At 40.8% G+C, this 21,042-nt stretch overlaps 3 protein-coding genes and 6 non-coding genes across 18 annotated transcripts in view; all 9 read left to right on the top strand.

Moving 5' to 3' along the window:
* osbpl9 (oxysterol binding protein-like 9) overlaps positions 1 to 8,913 on the top strand; it is a 43,235-nt gene extending 34,322 nt beyond the window's left edge. For 6 of the 10 annotated variants that reach the window (XM_054752390.2, XM_054752387.2, XM_070554158.1 and 3 more), the window contains 13 exons: positions 101 to 241; positions 324 to 402; positions 1,772 to 1,863; positions 1,959 to 2,094; positions 3,248 to 6,166; positions 6,636 to 6,682; positions 6,853 to 6,893; positions 7,224 to 7,256; positions 7,438 to 7,487; positions 7,665 to 7,688; positions 7,869 to 7,903; positions 8,076 to 8,121; positions 8,359 to 8,913. In XM_054752390.2, coding sequence (XP_054608365.2) covers positions 101 to 241; positions 324 to 402; positions 1,772 to 1,863; positions 1,959 to 2,094; positions 3,248 to 3,322 — 523 coding nt within the window. In that variant the 3' untranslated portion in view covers positions 3,323 to 6,166; positions 6,636 to 6,682; positions 6,853 to 6,893; ... (4 more) ...; positions 8,076 to 8,121; positions 8,359 to 8,913. Of the gene's footprint in view, positions 1 to 100; positions 242 to 323; positions 403 to 1,771; positions 1,864 to 1,958; positions 2,095 to 3,247; positions 6,237 to 6,635; positions 6,683 to 6,852; positions 6,894 to 7,223; positions 7,257 to 7,437; positions 7,488 to 7,664; positions 7,689 to 7,868; positions 7,904 to 8,075; positions 8,122 to 8,358 lie in introns of all 10 variants that reach the window. The other 4 variants (XM_054752386.2, XM_054752388.2, XM_070554157.1 and 1 more) reach the window with 4 other exon arrangements.
* Positions 6,403 to 6,484, top strand: LOC129152341 (small nucleolar RNA SNORD74). Its single transcript, XR_008558956.1, has one exon. It is a non-coding gene; the product is annotated as a small nucleolar RNA SNORD74 (small nucleolar RNA).
* On the top strand, positions 7,294 to 7,374 carry LOC129152347 (small nucleolar RNA SNORD79). The gene has a single exon (XR_008558962.2). It is a non-coding gene; the product is annotated as a small nucleolar RNA SNORD79 (small nucleolar RNA).
* Positions 7,522 to 7,602, top strand: LOC129152342 (small nucleolar RNA snR60/Z15/Z230/Z193/J17). The gene has a single exon (XR_008558957.2). It is a non-coding gene; the product is annotated as a small nucleolar RNA snR60/Z15/Z230/Z193/J17 (small nucleolar RNA).
* On the top strand, positions 7,723 to 7,802 carry LOC129152343 (small nucleolar RNA snR60/Z15/Z230/Z193/J17). The gene has a single exon (XR_008558958.1). It is a non-coding gene; the product is annotated as a small nucleolar RNA snR60/Z15/Z230/Z193/J17 (small nucleolar RNA).
* Positions 8,448 to 8,511, top strand: LOC129152345 (small nucleolar RNA SNORD78). The gene has a single exon (XR_008558960.1). It is a non-coding gene; the product is annotated as a small nucleolar RNA SNORD78 (small nucleolar RNA).
* LOC129152340 (small nucleolar RNA SNORD47) lies at positions 8,650 to 8,725 on the top strand. The gene has a single exon (XR_008558955.1). It is a non-coding gene; the product is annotated as a small nucleolar RNA SNORD47 (small nucleolar RNA).
* A 441-nt stretch (positions 8,914 to 9,354) lies between the features above and the next one.
* tor3a (torsin family 3, member A) lies at positions 9,355 to 14,414 on the top strand. Its single transcript, XM_070554161.1, has 6 exons — positions 9,355 to 10,028; positions 10,200 to 10,322; positions 11,748 to 12,013; positions 12,601 to 12,776; positions 13,065 to 13,189; positions 13,275 to 14,414. Exons 1-6 carry the CDS (start codon positions 9,821 to 9,823, stop codon positions 13,520 to 13,522), a joined length of 1,146 nt encoding a protein of 381 aa, XP_070410262.1. The 5' UTR covers positions 9,355 to 9,820; the 3' UTR covers positions 13,523 to 14,414.
* Positions 14,415 to 14,859: 445 nt separating this feature from the next.
* Positions 14,860 to 19,485, top strand: calr (calreticulin). The gene is made up of 9 exons (XM_015971334.3): positions 14,860 to 15,149; positions 15,612 to 15,713; positions 15,909 to 16,112; positions 16,321 to 16,415; positions 16,631 to 16,840; positions 17,183 to 17,296; positions 17,587 to 17,730; positions 17,861 to 17,953; positions 18,349 to 19,485. Exons 1-9 carry the CDS (start codon positions 15,056 to 15,058, stop codon positions 18,568 to 18,570), a joined length of 1,278 nt encoding a protein of 425 aa, XP_015826820.1. The 5' UTR covers positions 14,860 to 15,055; the 3' UTR covers positions 18,571 to 19,485.
* Positions 19,486 to 21,042: the final 1,557 nt, after the last annotated feature.

Genomic DNA, 21,042 nt, shown 5'->3' with positions numbered 1-21,042 from the left:
TGTGTGTGTGTGTGTGTGTGTGTGTGTGTGTGTGTGTGCGCGTGCGCGTGCACTCTCTGACTGCTGAGGGCTGTTTGTTGACCTGAGCCCATCTCTGCAGGTCGATTCTGACGGTGCCGTGGGTGGAGCTGGGTGGAGAGTGCAACATCTCCTGCTCCAAGTCGGGCTACAGTGCCAACATCGTGTTCCACACCAAACCCTTCTACGGAGGGAAGAAGCACAGGATCACAGCAGAGATTTTGTAAGATCAAAGTGGATTTTTCCTGAAATTAAAATTTATGAAATCCAACTTTTCTATAACATTAGTTTGTTTTACTTTGCAGTTCACCAAACGACAAGAAGTCCTTCTGCTCCATTGAAGGAGAGTGGAATGGAGTGATGTTTGCCAAATGGGCGACTGGAGTAAGCACTTTATTTCTTCTTTCTTTAAGATTGTCTTTAGTACTTTGGCAAGAATGTAGCACACTAAAATAATTAAATTTGCTCTCCAGGAGTGCAAGCCATCCTATTTATGTAAATGTATAGTCTGGTCATTACCCATAGACTCAGTTAAGGTAGAATCTACTGTTGTCTTTCCAACCGTCTCTGGGTGCAATTGGACAGCACTGGGACCAATCAGAGCAATGGACAATGTGATATATTCATCACTATAAAAATCAGTCAGTGGGGCAGTTTGCCATATAAGGTCAAAGATTTACCTCTGAGAAAGGTCCATGTCTAAATTGTTCAAATTTGATGCCAACGCCAATCCTAACCAGCGCTATATATATATATATATATATATATATATTTTTTTTTTTTTTTTTTTTTTTTTTTTGCTTTGTTCCATCAAAGCTGTGCCATTTTCGTTTTTAAAAAAGCAGCTCTGCTGTAATGGTGCTAAGTCCATCCAGCATCTCACTACAAACATGGAGCACTGTGATTGGCCCAGCCCATACTTAGCCGAGCCAATGGTAGATTTGTTGAAGCTACAATGAAGCGTGGCTAGACTGTCCTGCAGAACAAAATCTTTAGCTACTGCTATGGTTTGTCTAGATACCAAGGCTAGTAGTATAGTGTTCTACGATACTACACCCTACCATACCGTGCCATGCCATGCTCTACCTCGTAACTAAAGCAAAGGCAGAATGAATCAACACCAGCATTAAATGTTATGTGATTTCTGATATTCTGAGACACTGGGTGTTTCTCAATGTCAAGGTGCCTTACGTCAGGCACCTTGATTATGAGGACACTGTCCTTCGTGTCATGGGACACGTGAGGTAAACTTATATTTATACGTATAAGTTTCAATATAAATGTATAACGAGCCTTTTACTTTTTAAATTATGTATATAATGGTCAAATTAAATGTGTAAGCGAGTTAGTACCTGCTAGCCACCAAAGCTGCAACTACTAAGCAACTAACCAACCATAACTAACAGCCGATGGCTACAATTAGTTGACTTGGATTTAAATTGGAAATTTTCCTCCGAAGTTGCTGCTGCCAGCTTCTGATCCGCCATCCTTTTGAAAATACTGCGCTGTATTCTGAGAAGACAACAAGGCTCCTCCCATGTATCCTTGGTCAGTTAGCTAAACGGCAGACAAACGTAGCACATGAACATTGGAACCAGCCTTGGCGGTTCCGAATGACGTATCTCCTCGGCAATTGGAGTGGGACCAAGTTCATCAAGGCGAGGTTCCCAGGCATTGAGAAACACCCATTGTGTTTAGTAGATTTTGCATCCTGTCAGGGAGTAATTAACACATACTTCTACTGTGATTTCAGGAAAACACATTGTTCATTGACACTAAGAAAATTGGCATCATTAAGAAGAAAGTGAGGAAGCTGGAGGACCAGCTAGAGTACGAGTCTCGAAGGTGAGAGAAGAATCTTTACCCACATTAACGGTCCTCAATAAATTCTTGAATCAAATTCAACCTAAAATGAAAGACATCTGATTCTGTTGCACTAGATTATGGAGAGATGTGACTGTGAACCTGAAGCTAAAAGACATCGAAGCAGCAACAGAAGCCAAACACCGGCTGGAGGAGAAGCAAAGAGCCGAAGCCAGAGAGAGGAAAGAGAAGGAGCAGCAGTGGGAGACCAGGGTGAGGCTTCTGGACCACATTAACAGGACACTATGTCACTTATACATTAGCGTCGGTGCAGTCTGGGGAGGGCCACCCACGCACGCACACACACACACACACACACACACACACACACACACACACACACACAGAGCTTTCTCCTCTGAGCAGCTGTCCTATCGGCTCATTGGGGCAAGAGCTCCGATAAGAGGACAGGGACACACACACAGCTCTCTCTCTCTCTCTTTTCCCCTGTTCCCACTGAGCAGCAGCTTCGTGCTACAGACAGAGAAGTGTACTTAATAACATCCAGAATGAAAATGAATCGTGCATGCGGGAACACCCCCCACACCCCCACTGGCTCATTCTACTCGCTAGTCGGTGGTGATGGGCGTAATTTCAGCCAGCCAATCAGTATGTAGTGTCACCTCGATCCCAGTCGGGCCGCTGAGGAGGAGGTCTGAAAGAAAGAGCTGGCTCAGACTTGAACGCATACCTGACCCATGTGTGAAACCAAATACCAGTCCCGTACCCAACCGTGCCGCCGCTAATGTGTAGGCACCATAACACACATCTTTTCACTTAGAAATACCTACATGCTCTTTGTGAAATGCTGCCTGGTCCAGTCCGGGCTGGGTGGCGTCGGTCCGAGTCCCGCACCAATAGGGTTTGTTCACACACTCTTGTAAAGCCTAGTTTGTGTGTGCGTGCGTGCTCATGCACATGCCTCACAGCACATCTCAGTGAGAGAGAAACAGAAGAAAAGAGATGGGGGTGGTTTCAGTCAGAGACGATGTTTACTTCTCAGCATCCAGAATAATGAATTGCGCATGCAGGAAGCCCCCTGCTGGCTGATTCTACCTGCCAGTCAGAGGCTCCCCCTAATGATAGGCATGAATTTGAGTCGGCCAATCAGTTGGCAGTGGGTGTGTTGGGTTAGTTCAGACCGAAGCAGACCACCTTGGGAAGTGAGCAGAAAAAAACCCAGGCTACCCAGATGTGAACAGTTAATACCTTACCTGGGCGGGACCGACCCAGCCCTGGTGGGAAAACAGCTAGTGCCGTACAAAAATAAATAATAAAACTCAATTTTTTTCAGCTGTAGTCTTGTTTTCGTTTCTTTAACAATCATTTATAATTAACCTGGTGTGAATTTTTGTCGTTTCTTTAGCTTTTCCACGAGGACGGGGAGTGCTGGATCTACGATGAGCCGCTTTTAAATAGATTGGCCTCCCAGAGGCACTGAGAAGACCACAGCACGCTGATGGACACAAACATGTGCAAAAAGAAATGTGCACACGCAAGAGTCTTTATAAGAACTCTTTTGCATAAACCACTTCTTATCCAAGCCTTGGGATGACTGATTGAACATGTACACTGCTTTGCATTTGACTTAAAAAAATGAATGAAAGCATCAACGATGTAACCTGAATATTAGTAAATCTTTTCTTCATATCTGGGTAATTTCATCTCTGCTGGCCCCTGAAACCAGCCACCTCCCAATATGAGACTGCAGCGCAGAGTCGATGGCTCCCGACTCCCTCCGTCAGCTCCACAATCACCCGTCGACAGAACACAAGACGATCCAGAGCAGCACTTGTTTTCCTTTGGTATTTCAGGAGGGGGAGCAAGAAGATTTGTGGTTGATGGTGTACAATTTAAGTCCATCTTGGTGAATAAGACGGCGCTCTACATCTCAGGGAATCTGGTGACTGAGGAAAGATGAGGCTGCTGCCCCCTCCCGCAGTCTGACAGCCTTATAACAGACGAGCAGATGAATCGTTGAGGGGTGGGAGAGAAGTTCTCTGCTTAAAGCCGATGTTTATACATAGATATACATATGGTGGAAATATAAATATATATTCTTTTTTATTTTGAATGTTTCTTTTCTGGCAATAGTGTGAAACTGTTAGAGATATGAACTTGATGGCTTTACATCTTTAGGAATCATTCCATTTAGCCTTGATGTTTTAGTTATTTTGGCCTTTTTTGTGCTCATTCACATGAGTTTGTGTCTTAAGCGTTGACCTGAACCAGAAGCAAAGTCCTACATCAGCCATGGCATCTAAACACACTGGATATCAGATGGGAGATCTATTTAATAAGAACATATGCAATTCAGTTTGAAGCTTTGCTGTCGGGTATGCCAAAAATGAGGTTTGGAAGAAAAAGCTAAAGGGAGTTTCAGCTGGAGGGTGAATGGTCTTCTCCGTGTTAACCGAAGGCATCTATGAACAAAATGATTGTTTACATGTTTTTTTTTTGTTTTTCTGCACACCACTTCCACGATTAGCGTTAAAACAGTCTTACGTTCTGCATATCCTTGTTCTTGTTTTATTTCTCACCAGAAAGCAACCAGAACACAGCAGTGGTTTCAAAGTCCCCCTAAAGTCAAAACTGTGTTTAAATTACTCCAAAATGTCATTTTGTAATTATCTCTATATATCTGTCTAGATATATAGGTATATATAGGTTCATATATTATTTTTTACAAAGTTACCTACCACAAAAGGCTATTTTTACCTGCTGGACTCCCCCTTTTTTTAACCATCACTTAATATTTTTGTTTGGAAGTAACACGTTGAATCTAACACCAATGAAATCTGAGTTACCTGTAGATATATATTTTTAAAAGGGTTCACTTGATACAATGAGCTTAAACCAATTTATTATCTTATTCTTGTTTTATTATTCTTTATTGCCCTTTAATTGATTAAAATGAGAACTTTTGTGTTATTTAATCAGGTTATGGATCTATATATGTTTTCAAGTCTTAATCAAAGTGAGGTTTAGTTGTTCATCTTTCCTATAAACACAAAGTGCTTGTGAAATGGTCCAAATCAAATACATCTGAAGCCATGGTTTTGTTTTATTTCCCCTCGATGTTCTGTCTTTTGTACGAGTACGACCTATTAAACAGAGGCCTTGCCATTCATTTCAGTATATCTCAGTATTGCCTGATAGAGAGCAAATCAAAACAAATGTATTTTTATTTCCTTATCATAGCCATTGATTGTATCCAATTCTCCTGTTTATTGATGCATAAAATTAAATCTCCTTGAGGTAATTCCTGGGATGACTTGTCTTTTGGATGGGACACTCCATAGATGTCACTACAGGTGAATACAGCTGCATGCCTTTAAGAAGAAGAAAAAAAGAGTTGTTATTTAGAGCTATATAAATCATGAGGTGCTTCACAAAAAATAACAAAAAAAGATTTAAAAAATATATAAAATGGGAGAAAAATAAGAATTAAGATTTTAAAAAGTCAAATATTTATGGTATCTGGTTTTTGTGCATAAGCATTCATCTATATGAAAAGACATTTCTGTGTGCTCTTATTTCACATTTAATTTCAAAAGCTGCCCTCTTGAGCAGCAGGGTTTTGAAACTATTTCAATTCAATAATTTATTTCACTCAAAGTTTAAATATACAAACTTCAAATTAGAATATAAGCATTCAAGTGTAATAGGGGGAGGAAGAAGAAAAAAATCTTATATGGCCTACCCCCTTTAACTAAGACCAAATAAATAAAGAGTACAAAATAGCCTTATACACAAAAAATAAACCGCTCTCTGTCTTCCACAAATAATATCACTACTAAAAAATTAATCCTCCATCCTCAACTCACTAACTCATACGATTTTAGCATTTTATCTTTATACATTTTTTTTATTGATCAGTAGTTGATTAATTGATTAAAATAAGAACTTTTGTGTTATTTAATCAGGTTATGGTTCTATATATGTTTTCAAGTCTTAATCAAAGTGAGGTTTAGTTGTTCATCTTTCCTATAAACACAAAGTGCTTGTGAAATGGTCCAAATCAAATACATCTGATACATTTTGTGAATGTCTGTGGCCATTTAGGTATAAAAAAGGTCAAAACCCACAAAGGAAGTAAATATTAATTTAGGGTCGAATAAAATAGATGCAGGAGAAGGCCCCATTTTGTTATGAAGGATAATACCTTATCGGTTTGGCCAGTAGGGGTCGCTAACCCTCTTTTTCTTCCCATAAGCCTTTGCGCGACAGTCTATAAAAACCTTCTGCGCACTCTTCTCGATCTCACTTCGCTCTCCTTTACCAGGTAACCCATGTTGGTTTTATCGGATGATTTTTAGCGCTTCTTTATTTTACTGTTCTCCAGTTTGACTTATGTGAGTTTTTTATTTGTCAATAAGTAGCCACGCATCGTTAACTTTTAACGGGTTATCTGAATGAATTACAGCAGGCCTTCAACCACGTGCTCATTAGCCGTGGCGCTAGCTAGCTTTTCGTGCTGTTCCTGACTTACAGGAGCATAGCTGCCTTGAATTAACTAGTTCCATGGTTACATGATGAAACATGTGTTGGTAGGGACATCTGAATGAATGTGATGAAAATCCAACACCCCTGACTCCATGGAATAACTTAAAGGTGGTGCAGGCCGGTTATTTTAGCTGCGCACACCATGGTTGTCCTTAGGTTGTATACACATTCCTAGGTTTAAAAGTGGTCTGTTTTAATGTCTTACTGCAATATAGTCATCACGGGATTAAAATATATTTCGTTCTTAGGTTCAGATGGACATACTTATGTTTAAAGATCAGCTTTTGCTATGCAGGTGAGTTGGATTAATAAACTGCTTATTTTAATGCTGAAAAGTCAATGATTAAATTCTATAAGAGTAGTGGTCAGAAAAGATTTCTGAGGATTTTATAAATGAGGCTTTTGTTATTGATGCATTTTATTTTAATAAAATCTGTAGCGTGCTAATGAGAAATGTTTCTGCAGGGTTTCAACAGCTGGATACTTGAAGGACCAGTAGAATAAAGGTAAGGTCATCTCTTTAAGTGTGCAAGTGGGTTTGTCTTCCTGAGGTGTTTCCTGTCCATGTGGTGTGTAGCTAGAAACCCTTTACTTAAAGGACAACCCTCTAGTTTTAAAGAAACGTACAACCACTTTATTCAGACTCCTCAGGAAGCATTAATCTGCTTAATGACATCTGTGCTGCAGTGATGACCAATATTTGCTACTCTTGACGGGCTGGATGATGACTTGTAACCACCTTCATCATTTGATCTGAGGCACTTAAAAAAATCTGCCTTTGCAGGTTAAACAGGGTTTTTTTTTTAAGATTTTAATTTCATCTATTCCCTTTGCAGATTCGACTCTGATCAAAGCTGACCTACTCGCAGGTAATTAACAATTTGTTTTGTAGTGGTCTATTGACAAAACTTGTCAGTGATGATTATGTTAAAAGCAATGGGAATCTCTCTGAAAAAGAATGAAAGATGACTTTGCTCTGATGCAGTTTCAAAGGCTGCACACTTGAATTTATAGTATTGGCTTTTGTTAAATTCTCTTTTCGTCCTGCAGGTGGCTTTGGTGTGCTTTTCTTCTGGTTTTTAAAGTAAAATCAAATGCAGGTACGTCTGTTTGAACTGCAGTGTGTAAAGTAAAGCATGACACAATGATGAGTGCATAGTTCAGCAGATTTACCGTGAAGAATATCACTTCTTTCGCTCCTATCTGATGTCAGTCTCCCTGGCTGCTGTAGTAATTTAACAGTTGAGGGGTTCTTACGACTTTGTTTTATGTTTCAGATCTTCTAGCGGTCAATGTGGAAGGTGAGATTAATACTTTTTTATTACAATAATGCTCAACACGGAGGTGATGAGTGCATAGTTCAGCAGATTTACCGTGAAGAATATCACGTCTTTCGCTCCTATCTGATCTGTCAACTGCAGCTGTCTGCTTTTGCCTGAATTGTAAAAGACTATTAATTAGATCTCTCCACCTCACCCCAGGCACCTGCACCTCGGGATAGAAATCGGCTGTGATGGTAAGCATGTTTATCTAGTCATTCTGAGTTGTGGCTGTTCAGATGGGATGAGTTTGAATCAGGTCGCTGATCCAGTTGAGGAAATTAGTCAATTATTCTGATCTGAGTTTTCTGTTTGTAAATTAGGCATTGTATTAAATTATCGACTAAAGTGACATTTGGTTATTCACAGCACGTGTTGGGGGGAGACCAGAAATTGACCTTGATGTTGGTTGACGGTGAGTTTGTAAATTACTTTCTTGGCATGTTAGGCCCAGGTGACCAGAAGAGAGTGGTTCACCTGGGTGAGAAGGTCACAATTACTGGAGCCTCATCTGAACTCTGGCCTATGTGATGAGTGTATGAAGCCTGACTTAACTATGAGGGTGTTTTTAGCTCTAGCTGATCTGGTCAGTGCAGAAGTCTCCATGTCACCACCTGATGTCTTTGTTTGACTAATGTTACCATCTTGTTAGGGTTGAGGCTCACTCTGAACTGATGCGTGATGCTTGACAAAGAACACCATCTTGGGTAAGAAAGTCTTAAGTTGGAAGGCTAAACTTGGGTTCAGTGATGTTTGACAAATGTCTGACCTGAACTGCAATGTGGACAGATCTGTTGCTGAGCAGCCCAGTAACTTAAATTTTGATCAACAAATTATGCACTTGTATTGATTTTGTTATATTTTTTTCTTTTCCTCAGGACTCTAAAAGTGGTAAGTGTCTAAATGTGGAAAATAGCTTTAGATGCTAAACTGCAGACTGTTGTGCCAGTGATGACAAGATTCTGCCAAATGACTATCATTGATTATAACCCCTTACCGTTCCATTTTTGTCTGAGGCAGTTTGGTCAGTAAATCTTTGACTTTAAACTTCTGATTACCCCACCCTCTTGTAATAAACTTTTATTTTTTTTAGGTTTCCAGTGCTGAGGTGGAGTGCAGATGTCTGTCAATCATTTAAAATTGTCAGAACAGATTTGAGATAAAATTTTGATTTAAAAAAAAATTGCAATAAAGTCTTGAAATTGTATCTAAATGTGTTGTTATTGTATCTAAATGTGTTGTTACTAAAGTTCTTGTGAAATAAAAGTCCTGTACAAAAACTTCCCTGCTGCACAGATGAAAAACTCCACCAATATGGACCGTCAGTGCAGGATGCAGAAGAGGCTCCTGATACTAAAGCTTTAACACTGAAGAGCTCATGCCCTAATAGTGCAATTTACAAAAAGACACATCCAGTCTGCCTGTTATGCCTGTAGTACCTGGAGCTTAAATGGTTTGGTGTCAGCAGAAGCATGATGAAAAATGAGGCTTGCCTGAAATATTACTGCTTGGGTGGAGCGTTAGTGAGGCTGAAACTCAGTAGAGTGCATCTAGAGCTTTATGGTCAGCTGATAAGGTTATATAACCACTGAATCAGACGTGTTGGAGCATCGACATTAATATGTTGGGGATGCCAACAGTGATGCATACATTAATGTGTTGGAGCCACAGACTGTACATACTGGACAAAACGATTCCAGTTGGAGCAGAGGAAACAAAACACATGGGACATTAACCCTCGAGGCCCAGGGTTCTGATGCTGCTACGGTGGATTTCTAGTCGACCTTCAATGTAAAGAGGTCAGGCATTATAGTTACAGCTGGGTCTAAATGTTTTATTACAACGGTGTAGAATTAAAACTTCATGGGATTTAAATTGACTAGGCTAAGTTTCTACAGTATTTATCAAATATGGAATAAAGACCGTGAAGTCTACAAGAAAGTAGACTTAGGAACGCGGAAGTGCCCGCCCCCTCCTGGACGGGCGGTGTTAACCACCGTTGGGTAATAAAAACAAGTGCTTCTCGTCTGCTATGTTTATCTGGGACATGAGGGCAGAAGGACTACGCAACACGCTACGAAACCCGCCGGTAAAGACTCGCCGGGTTTAAGTAAATGGGAGAGAACCGCTGGGTAGTGTCTTCCTACCGCTCCCCGATGTTAGCGCGGTGGTTGCTGCTGCTCGTCTGCGCTGTACACGCAGAGGCCGATTTCTTCCACTTCGACAGCATTAGTAACGTTTCTACCTATTATTTTAATTACATTTACTGCAACATATGGGAGGGGGAGTGTCAGCCCAACCAGGACGATGCCACACAGCAAGGTGAGGCGGAAACGCGGTTATTCTAACATGATTCAGTGTTGCATAGCTTGATGGTTTGGTCGACGTGCTGTTCCTCTGAACAGCCTCCATGTTTCAGTCTTGACTCATTATTAGATAATCTGATGATCGTGGCGTTGTAATAAAATCTAATATCAGTCTTGTGGTGGTCAGTTCCTACCAGGGAGCTGTGGCCAGGCTTTCCCCAGGACTACATGGGTGTGCTGCATCAGTGGTACTGTAGCTTGGGGCAGTGCTGCGAGTCTGGAGACTGCAGGATAACCAACAACATCACAGGTAACTCCTCGCCTGTTGGCCTTTGGAAGATAAAGCACAAAGAACTCAATTTAAATACTTTGTTGATCTGGATCTTCTCAAAACACTCTGAACATCCATGACAAAGAACCAGAAAATGTTTGATTGTATTGATTCTTTCTCCACAGAGGAGAAATTGAGCTGAAAGGTTTTTTTTGTTTAGTTTTTTTTCTTCTGGAAAATTGATTAGCCTTGTAGCCGTTTTGCTGCTTCAGTCTCTAGTGCAAATGTGTGATTTCTTATCAGTGGTGGTCACTTTAAAACTGTTTTGTGATAATAAAATCAACTAATATAGTTTTTAACCCAGATAATGTTGGCAGTGTGCTACCAACACTATAGTGGGGAGACGGTGGGCTGCTGACCTCTACTTCAGGGCGTTGTGGATCGGTGGGCAGAATACTTCGAAGATCTCCTCAATCCCACCGACACGTCTTCCAGTGAGGAAGCAGTCTGGGGACTTTGGGTTGGCCTCTCAAATCTCTGGTGCTGAGGTCACTGAGGTGGTTTAAAAGCTCCTCTGTGGCAAGGCTCCAGGGGTGGATGAGATCTGCCCAGAGTTCCTTAAGGCTCTGGATGTTGTGGGGCTGTGTTGGCTGATGCAGCTCTGCAATATCGCGTGGACATCGGGAGCAGTCCCACTGGACTGGCAGACCGGGGTGGTGGTCCCCTTGTTTAAAAAGGGGGACCGCAGGATGTGTTCCAACTACAGGGGGATCACACTCCAGAGCCTTCCTGGTAAGGTCTATTCAGGGGTTCTGGAGAGGAGGGTCCATCGGGTTGTTGATGCTCTATACCCTTAGAGGGATCCTGGATGGTGCGTGAGAATTTGCCCAACCAGTCTACATATGTTTTGTGGATTTGGAGAAGGCGTTACCAGTAAATTACAGAATCAATTTCAAAGTGCTTCTACTAGTTTATAAATCACTCAGGGGCATGGAGCCAGAACACCCAGCAGGGCGCTGAGATCCGTAGGAAGCAGTCAGCTGGTAGAACCGAACAGGGTGAAGCTGCTTTTAGCTACTATGCTGCACACAGATGGAATCAGCTTACTTGTGACCTGAAATGTGCCCCAACTCTAGTGACTTTTAAATCAAAATTGACAACTTTCATGTATTCTTCACCCTTTGAATGAATATTTCCATATGATGCGCTGTAAATGCTCAGCCTTTAACTTTGTCTTTGTTCTGATTCTTAAATTTGAAAATAATTTGTATTTTTAATTAGATCTAAATTTATTTGTGTATTTTAATTGTGCCGTCGTTGCAGGATGACCATGACACCAGAATTAGGAGCGCCTGTGCTTTTCTCTTTACATTTCAGCATCAAATTCTTTTATCAAACCCATTGTCGAACTTTGTTAAAGGCAGGCAGAGTTGTTTATTGTGTGTTTGTGTTGTCGCTGTTCAGGTTTGGCCAAGGACCTTCGGACCAAGCTTCATGGTCAGCACCTGGCCCAGTCTGTGGTTCTTAAAGCCGTGCAAGGTTTCATCAACAGCCCGGAGTCCAACAAGCCTCTGACGCTCTCATTTCACGGCTGGTCCGGAACTGGAAAGAACTTCGTGGCCCGGATTATCGCCGATAACCTGTACCGGGACGGGGTGAAGAGCGAGTGCGTTCGTTTGTTTATCGCCCCGTTCCACTTCCCACACGCCAGGCTGGTGGACACGTACAAGGTGAGACACGCAGAGCCCACTTGGCAGGGAGATGGTCAGAGCATGCCAAGAACATGGTGAATGTGCTCTTGGGACTGAGCCTGTGTGCTCAGTCAGATGTTTAGTCCTAATGTTGTAACCGAGCATACGTGGATGGTATACATGGATGTTTGGAACCTGGCGTTTATCCAACCAGGCCGCAGGTATCAGCTTGGTCCCCTCAGTTTTACACAATCACTTTGAGAGGTTTCATAATGCTGTTTAAGTAGTAATGTTGCACAAAAATATACCAGTTAATAATTTTAATGGTTACTGTTTTTAATTGGAGTTTCATAAATAATGTAAAAAAGTGTTTTATATCATTTTTTATTAAGATTTGTTCCTGTATCACGACTGAAAATTACAGAAAGATGATTGCCTCATTTTTATTACTGAACTTTGTATGTTTATTTTTTTCGTGTATTGTTTTTTTTAAATATCTAAAGACACATCACCTAAAACATGCATATTTACCATGAATAAAATCTGATTAGTGTCAGATCTGAGTCTTGATTTATTTGATTTCCTTTTCTTTTACTGATGAATCAGCTCCTCTTCTCCGTATCCAGGGCCAGCTGAGGGAGGCCATCCGAGACATGGTGCTGCGCTGCCCACAGACGCTGTTCATCTTCGACGAGGCTGAAAAGCTCCACCCAGGACTCATTGATGCTATCAAGCCCTACATGGATCACTATGACAACGTGGATGGAGTCACCTACCGTAGAGCCATCTTCCTCTTCCTCAGGTTGAATCTGGGTCTCACACACACCACAGCTCACACCTCTGGATTTCTGTTGTGACATCTCACAAGTGATGATAGAGGGGTCTGTCACCGTTGGCCTTATTTATAGAGTTTTCTTCTCCTAAATGACTCATGTCAGGTTTTTGAAGAAAAAACTTTTAGTCAAACATAACAAAAGTTTTATATATATTTTTTTATTAGAATAAAACAGTGTGAAAACTAAAAATGTGTGTAAAACAGCTTCAGTGAGACTGCAGCTTTTAACAGAAGAATTGTCTGTTATCACTCCAGCAACATTGGCGGTGCAGCGATCAACGACGTCGCGCTGGACTTCTGGCACTCTGGTCAGAATCGAGAGGACATCGGTATGGAAGATCTGGAACATCGACTTCGAGCTGAAACTATGGAGTCACAAGGTGAGGGCAAAGTGAGCAGGTTTTGTTTATTTCTCTTATCTGTTATGTCACTTTGAGTAATAAAGTTTCTTTCTGTGCCATTCAGGTGGGTTTGCCCAGAGTGCGCTCATGTCAGGTCACCTAATTGATTTCTATGTGCCGTTTCTTCCTCTGGAGTATCGACATGTAAAACTCTGTGCACGAGATGCCTACATAGCCTGGGGTCTCGAGACGGATGAGGCAACGCTGGATGAGGTGGCCAAGGCAATGCTGTATGTCCCCAAGGAGGAGAGACTGTTCTCAGCCCAAGGATGCAAGTCCATACCGCAGAGGATCAACTTCTTCCTCCCATAGATGTGGAGACACATGTGGAGATGGCGACCTGGAGGAGGTGTTCGATTGCTTTAAAAGCCCGTCTGCGTACTGAGCCATATAGGAGATGTGTCCTCCTTGCTCTGTGTGCCGCCTTCTCCTCACACAGATAAAAGGCATGTCTGTCCAGGTCCCTCAGAGACGAGCAGGCAGCGAGACAGATCTAATGTGAGACGTGGAACCAACAATCCTGCAGGGATCAGCAGTGTCACAGGAAACATGTTTACTGCAAACGGTCTTCATGTGATACGTGCTGCTGTACCCTCACCTGCTTGGTTTGATGAATCATGAAGAAAGTGCATTATCATCACTCGTTCATTTCTAGTACACTGTTTTTCACCGTCATAAATATTAGTTGTGCTGTTTTGTTATGATTCAGTAGAGTATGTGCTTTAGTTAGCAGTGGGTATTTAGTGAAATCATGTGCTGTACTTGAACATTTTCAGGTGCCAGATGATGTTTGTGGATCGGTTTAAATACACTCTAAACTATAAAATAGACATTAGACCATGTTGCACAGCACTTTTCACTACATAAAGTACTCTTTACCCAAAGATGGGATCACACTTGTCTTTAATTTGTCCTTTAGATGTTGTCTCACTTACACAATGACATTTTGTGTCACAGGATTGGGATGAGGATTAAGGGGAATTGTGTTGTTTAAACATTTTATGTGCAATAATAAGGATGGAAAATGTTACTTAAATTGTTACAAAAGTACTTTGGGGTTCTGTAAGTCTACATTTTATTAAAACACATGATTGTTTTACAGTTACAAACATTTTTATTCACTCGCCAAACTGTTGTTCACCATTATAGTATGAAAGTGTGAAATTAAGCAAGATATGGGAAAAAATAATAAACAATAAAACCAGTGCTTGTTTTTGCTATGAATAAGAAGTGCACATACATTATTCTGCATATTTAAGCAAGTAATGTGTAAATATTCTGCCAGTACTGATTGGATTTCAATAAGAGGCATGGTTTGCCCTGCAATGATCACCTGTACATGATTTCGTTTATTCCACGTTTTCAAACATATAAACTATTAAAACGTCTAAACACCAGTTTAATTACTAGTATCTGGACATCATATCTAACATGAATTCATCCACCCACTGCTTTATTTAATATTTTATTTAGTCATTTTTATGCGCTCCATCCTTGAGCATCGTCCTTTCTTGGGTGTGTACTAAGCAAACGCGTGGTCTCCTCCCGTTGGCTGGAGAAATTACCATCCAGATTTCCTCTTTCCTGATTGGCTGAGCGCTTCAACTGTTCCTTGTTGAGGTTTTCAGCCGGCGTCCAATCAGATTCAGACATCTGTTCCGAGCCGAGAGGAGAGCGACTGGACCTTCGCGGCGCTGTGGCTCGCTCTGTACCGTGACCGCATGAGACTCGGACCGAACTCCGCTGCCGTGCCGTGTAGATATATAGAGATCTTCACGTATAGGTGTCTTTGTTTTGCTGTTTGGTAGCTTTTTTTTCCTGGGCTGGACCTTTTAGCTCGTCACCATGACAACGTTGTCGCTGATTTTGATGGCGGTGTCGGCTGCATCTGTTCTGGCCGAGTCCACTGTGCACTTCCGAGAGCAGTTTGAGGACTCCGGTGAGATTTCTATCGTGAAATTATTGTTTGCTGCTATTTTGTGACGAATGTAAGCTGTCATGTTTGATGGCGGTGAATACGTGCTGAATTCAACAAGATGCTAAGTGGTTAGCATGGGTAATTAACACAATATCTTGAATGGATCGTCTGTTCATCGATGAGCCTGAAGAGAAGACGTCTATCTTTGGTCCCCCTGGATCCTTCTCCATTCCGTCTGTTTCCCACCCCCAGCTGTCACCCACCCTTATCAGAACTCCCCCCCCCCCCCCCCCCCCCACTGCACACCCATTTACTGCTAGCGGCATCCTTCCTCTGCGAGGACATGAAGTCACTCAGAGGAGTAACAAGATGCACCTGCACTCATGCATCATCAGAGAATTGTGTGTGAGTGAGTGAGTGAGTGAGTGAGTGAGTGAGTGTGATGTGATTTCTGTGCAGCTGAACCTGAGCTTGTGTGTGCAGATGGCTGGAAGAGTCGCTGGGTGGAATCCAAACACAAGTCAGACTATGGCAAGTTCGTCCTGTCTGCAGGGAAATTTTATGGGGACGTGGAAAAAGACAAAGGTGAGAGCAGAGGTTTATTTACATTTTCTTGGCCACAAAGCTCCACGATCAGTCAGAGAGTTGAAGATAAGCAGATTATTATTGTTCATCATCCCAATTGGTTCATTTAAAAAGTGACTAAGTAAAAAAAAAATTATGTTGTTTTTAAAACTCTTGCTTGAGCTGGACCCAGTGTAAGATCGTGTTGTACTGCAGGTCTGCAGACGAGCCAGGATGCCCGCTTTTATGCTCTGTCAGCCCGTTTCGACGACTTCAGTAACAAGGGCCAGCCTTTAGTCATCCAGTTCACTGTGAAACACGAGCAGAGCATTGACTGTGGTGGAGGCTACATCAAACTGTTCCCCTCTGAACTCAACCAGGAGAACATGCACGGAGACTCTGTCTACAACATCATGTTTGGTAGGTGTTAAGAGTTTTACTGAGATCTGAACAACAGATGCATAGATATGATAAAGTAATTTAGTACTAGTTTAACTTACACATTTGCATACGTCTGAATTCTGATAAATTTGTCCCTTTTGGATATACACAGATTTTGCTTCACCAGATTGGTAGATGAAGTCATAACTTGCAACATTTCTTCTTGTTGATATTTTTCTTTCCTCAGGTCCTGATATTTGTGGTCCAGGCACTAAGAAAGTCCACGTGATCTTTAACTACAAAGGCAAAAACCATTTGATTAACAAGGACATCCGGTGCAAGGTAGCATTATTTATTTTACATTTGTTCAGGTAAAAGTAAAATCCAGTTTTATTTATTTCCATCTTCTTCTCTCCTTTCACAAAATTTATACAAGCTTGCTCGGATTGATTTTTGAAAGGAGTGCTTTAAAATAAACAAAAAAAAAGTACATTTCAGTGCTAAAGGTCTTTGTCTGAAGTTCTAACCTGTTTGAAACCATCACCTTTCCCTTGCAGGATGATGAGTATTCCCACTTGTACACACTGATCGTCAATCCTGACAACACTTACGAGGTGAAGATCGACAATAAGAAGGTGGAGTCAGGCAATCTGGAGGATGATTGGGACTTCCTGCCCCCCAAAAAGATTAAAGACCCAGAGGCCAAAAAGCCAGAGGACTGGGACGACAGGGAGAAGATTCCAGATCCTGACGATAAGAAGCCAGAGGTTGGTGTCATTTATCACTGCAAAAATGGGAAACTGATGGAATGGTGTGTTGCACAGAAAAGGGGCACCGGAAAAGTAAAATGACAAGATTCAGATGCAGTCACGTAAACAGGGAGCAAAATCAAGAAAATACATAAAAATAGAAATGCATGTAAACCAAGTTAAGGAAGAAAAACGGCACATAATGATGACAGAGTTAGCATAATTTAGTTTTGAGGGGATAAATGCGTGGATAACAGATTCCAAGTGCGGTCTCTTAGAGATGGTTTTTAAACGCTTTAGGTGGCGAAGTTGGAAGAAAATCGCATCACACGTCTTTAAACTTGGGTCTGGGTTTTCTAGGACTGGGACAAGCCCGAGAACATCCCAGATCCTGATGCTAAAAAGCCCGACGACTGGGATGAGGAGATGGATGGAGAGTGGGAGCCACCGATGGTTACCAACCCTGATTATAAGGTACACAACACGTGATCATAACATTCTGTCAGACTCTCTTTTATTTTCTCTCCAACAGTTTGTTTTCAGATTATTTAATAATACCTTCATCAGTGTTATTACGGAGAATGCAGGTGTTTTAATTATATTAATTTAGTATAAAAGCAACAAAGCGGCTCTCTGGCCCTTATAAAACACAACGAGCATTCTCGTTCTCCGTTAGCAAACACGATTGTTCCAGATTAACATTGTTTCATCTGAAACAAATTCTGATATAAAGGTAGTTTTCTATTTCTACCCATTTTCTGCAGGGCGAGTGGAAGCCCAGAGAGATTGATAACCCTGCTTACAAAGGAAAGTGGGTCCACCCTGAGATTGACAACCCAGAGTACACGGCTGACTCTGAGATCTACAAGTACAGCAGCATCGGTGTGATTGGGCTTGATCTGTGGCAGGTAGGTGCTCAGGAGATGAATCTTGTCACCTTTTCGGGCTTAGGTTTGAGGGATCCACTTCCTTTATATGACATGTGTCTTCACATTAAACAGTTAACATGCATTGCTGCTTTTTGTGTTTTGCGTGAAGGTCAAGTCTGGCACCATTTTTGATAACTTCCTTATCACCAATGATCCAAAACTGGCTGAAGAAGTGGGCGACGATACCTGGGGTAAAACTAAGGTAGCTAACTCTGCTCTTGCATCCTTTTTTGCAGCTGAAAACTCACTTGTTAAAGCTGGCTTTTGCGTGGCCTTCATCACCACTCTTTCCTCATTTTATTCTTTTTTCCCGGGATCCACTGATTTCCCTCTTTCCTGTTCATTTTCTCTTTCTCTTTCTTTACATTTTTAATCACAATTTTAGATTTTTTTTCTTCATTTTAACCATATTTTTAATCATTTAAAAAAACTTTTTATATTAAACTTTTTTGTTCTTGTGAAGCGTCTCATGATTTGTTATCCTGAGAGACGTTACGTAAAAGATCACTTTGTTTCTTTTTCAGCCTGAGGATGACTGCTGTAAGCCACTCCTCCAAGTTTAAATGAATTTATGAACTTTTTTGTTTGTTCCTTCAGGATGCTGAGAGAAAAATGAAGGAAGCCCAAGAGGAAGAAGATCGTAAAAACCGCGAGGAGGAGGACAAGAGACGAGAGGAGGCAAAGGAGGAAGATGAGGAGGAGGAGGAGAAGGAGGAGGAGGAAGAGGAGGAGGAGGAGGAAGGAGAGGAGCCTGAAGAGGAGGAGGAGGAAGAGGAGGAAGATGAAGGCACAGACTCTAAACTCAAAGAGGAGTTATAAGCTCAGGAACTGCTCAGCCCGTTTGCATAAGTGGGCCTCTGAATGGAGACTGGAGGGAAAGAGCCTGATGACTGACACCCTGGGGGGCGGGGCTTTGACATTTGTTTGTTTACGAAAGTGATAGGTCAAAAGGGTGGTTACTGTTTTGTTTTTCTGTTTTGATGAGCCACTTCTGCAATTATTAATATAATTATTCTTATTGTTAAAATTTGAACAATGGAAATTAAAACGCCAAGAGAGGTGATTATAAAACTGCAGTCATGTGTTTTGCAGAGGTTAATATAAAGCTGTAGCAGGAAGGTGTATTCTGTGCAAGAACGGTGCCATGAGAAGGTTTTGTTTACCTCATGAGCTTTGTTTGTCTTGTTTATTTGTGTTGTTTTGTTTGGTTAAAAATACTCCACACAAATTATTGTTTCAGGATTGGATGGACGTGGACACACTCATCCATGTCTTCTGTCAGATTCGCACAAAGAATACAAACATGCATTAGGATTAAATCTATATTTTAAACCTGCTCTAATCAGCCGTAAGTCTGAGAACTGAATCATGAGGTTGCTTTAGCCTTTCCCCAGTTATGTATGGTGTGTTTAACACTTTTATTTCCAATAAAGTCCATGCACTGTAAACTTGTTTGAGAACAACTATTCAGAGTTAATTGTACGTTTAGATCTTCGCAGTAGCATGAAATCTTCTCAACATTCGAAACACTCACCTGTAGTGTTCTCATCATTTATGTGTAAAATCTGCCTGTTCATTTCTGATTCCAACATGTCTGCACCCACCACTTTGCTCCGTAACGTCTGATTAATGCTCCTTTTGTAGGACACATTTTTGTACTAATGTTAGGAAATGAGCTGGGGCAATTGCTGCTGTGTAAAAAAGGAATTCAATAAAGGCAACCGGAACAACTCAGATGTCTTATTGTACAAATGTTTAATATCATGGACTCCAGAGTAGGGCCGGACAATTCAGTAACGATATATATCGATCAATAGACCAATGACGCAATAGGAAAACATGGTTCAGTAAGAAATTTCTTCCTTTTTTTCTATTAAAGCCTATCAATACCTTAATAGAGTCATTACTTACTCCCAACCAATCAAAAACACAGATCCAGGCACTCTCCATTAGAGGCCAACCGATTTGGGTTTTTTTAAGGCCGATACTGATTTTTAAATAATTTTGTTGCTGACGGCCGATATCTAATGCTGGTTATTAAGGCTGATATATATACGTTTTAGCAGCACATTGATTGTGAAAGACAACTGAACACTAACTGTTTGCAATATAAATTAAATAAGTCAATAAATCTTATTCATAAATAAATAAATAATAAATATTATCATTTTGGCCAAAAAAAAAGAAAATATTTAAAATATCAGTCAGCCTCTACTCTCCATCACCAAGCCCTCCCCTCTCAAGCAAAAACAGACAGCAAGATGTTACAGCAGGAAGAGGTGGAGCAAATGTCCCGTAAAAAGATTACTGTAGTTCAACAGCACGACAATGTTTAGGTTTTTACAAGTATAACAAAAACATTAGCAGAGAATGGATTTGAATTCAAGTCTGGTAGCATAACCAACTTGTTTTATCATAAATTAATGACATCAAATGGCCAGGGCTGCACTTAAAATTAATTTTCTACATTTTGTTAATAACTCAATAATTATTGGTATCGGTTAATATGAACCTTTTTTAGTCGACATGCTTCTGTTTTTAATATCATCCAGACCTACTCCAGAAGCTCTCAAATTATACAGTTTATATGAAAATTGATATAATAAACTTATATCTGTGGGTTTAGTGTTGAAATCTTCACGGACGAGTTCTCTGGGATGCTCCTACACCTGTGTGTTGATTTTCAGGTAACTACAGAGCACTTTAATCAAGCATTTCTACAAATTTTATAAATCATTTAGACTACTGAGGTGATTAGAGTGGTGGAGTCCAAGTTATATCTGCTAATGCTTATGTCCTTATAATCACAGTTCTGTTGATAATTAGTTGCAAGATGTTCTGACTTGTTTATATTTTTTGTAAACAACTTTTTTCTGTTATTTATGCTGTTCCAGCTTTTTTTTAACCCTCTCAGGCTCAAAATAAGTTTTGATAAAAGGATGAACAACTAAGTCCTTCAGGAGTACTTCTAAGTTAAAAAATGCTCATGAAATACGTATGTGGAGTAACCTGGTAGGTAGGTTTTAACTGTTGCAAATCTGCAACGCCTGCCTCCAGAGGGTTAACCAAGTGCTTAGAATGGCAAAAAAGTAAAAAATAAATAAATAAATAAAACATCTTTTTGTATTTGAAAAATTTGTCTTTTGTTGATTTATTGAATTTTATTCAAATTTTATTGGAATGCCTATTATACACTTCATAAGTAAGGGCTTTGCAGTTGAAATAACACTTGTTCTATTAAAGAGACAATGTGTAGTTTTTACCATTAATTTCTGGAAATATCCATCAAAA

Source organism: Nothobranchius furzeri, chromosome 8 (assembly GCF_043380555.1).
Source record: "Nothobranchius furzeri strain GRZ-AD chromosome 8, NfurGRZ-RIMD1, whole genome shotgun sequence".
In the NCBI taxonomy this organism is placed as follows: domain Eukaryota; kingdom Metazoa; phylum Chordata; class Actinopteri; order Cyprinodontiformes; family Nothobranchiidae; genus Nothobranchius; species Nothobranchius furzeri.
The sequence above is the reverse complement of the archived record's forward strand: the minus strand, read 5'-3'. Positions and strand labels throughout refer to the sequence as shown.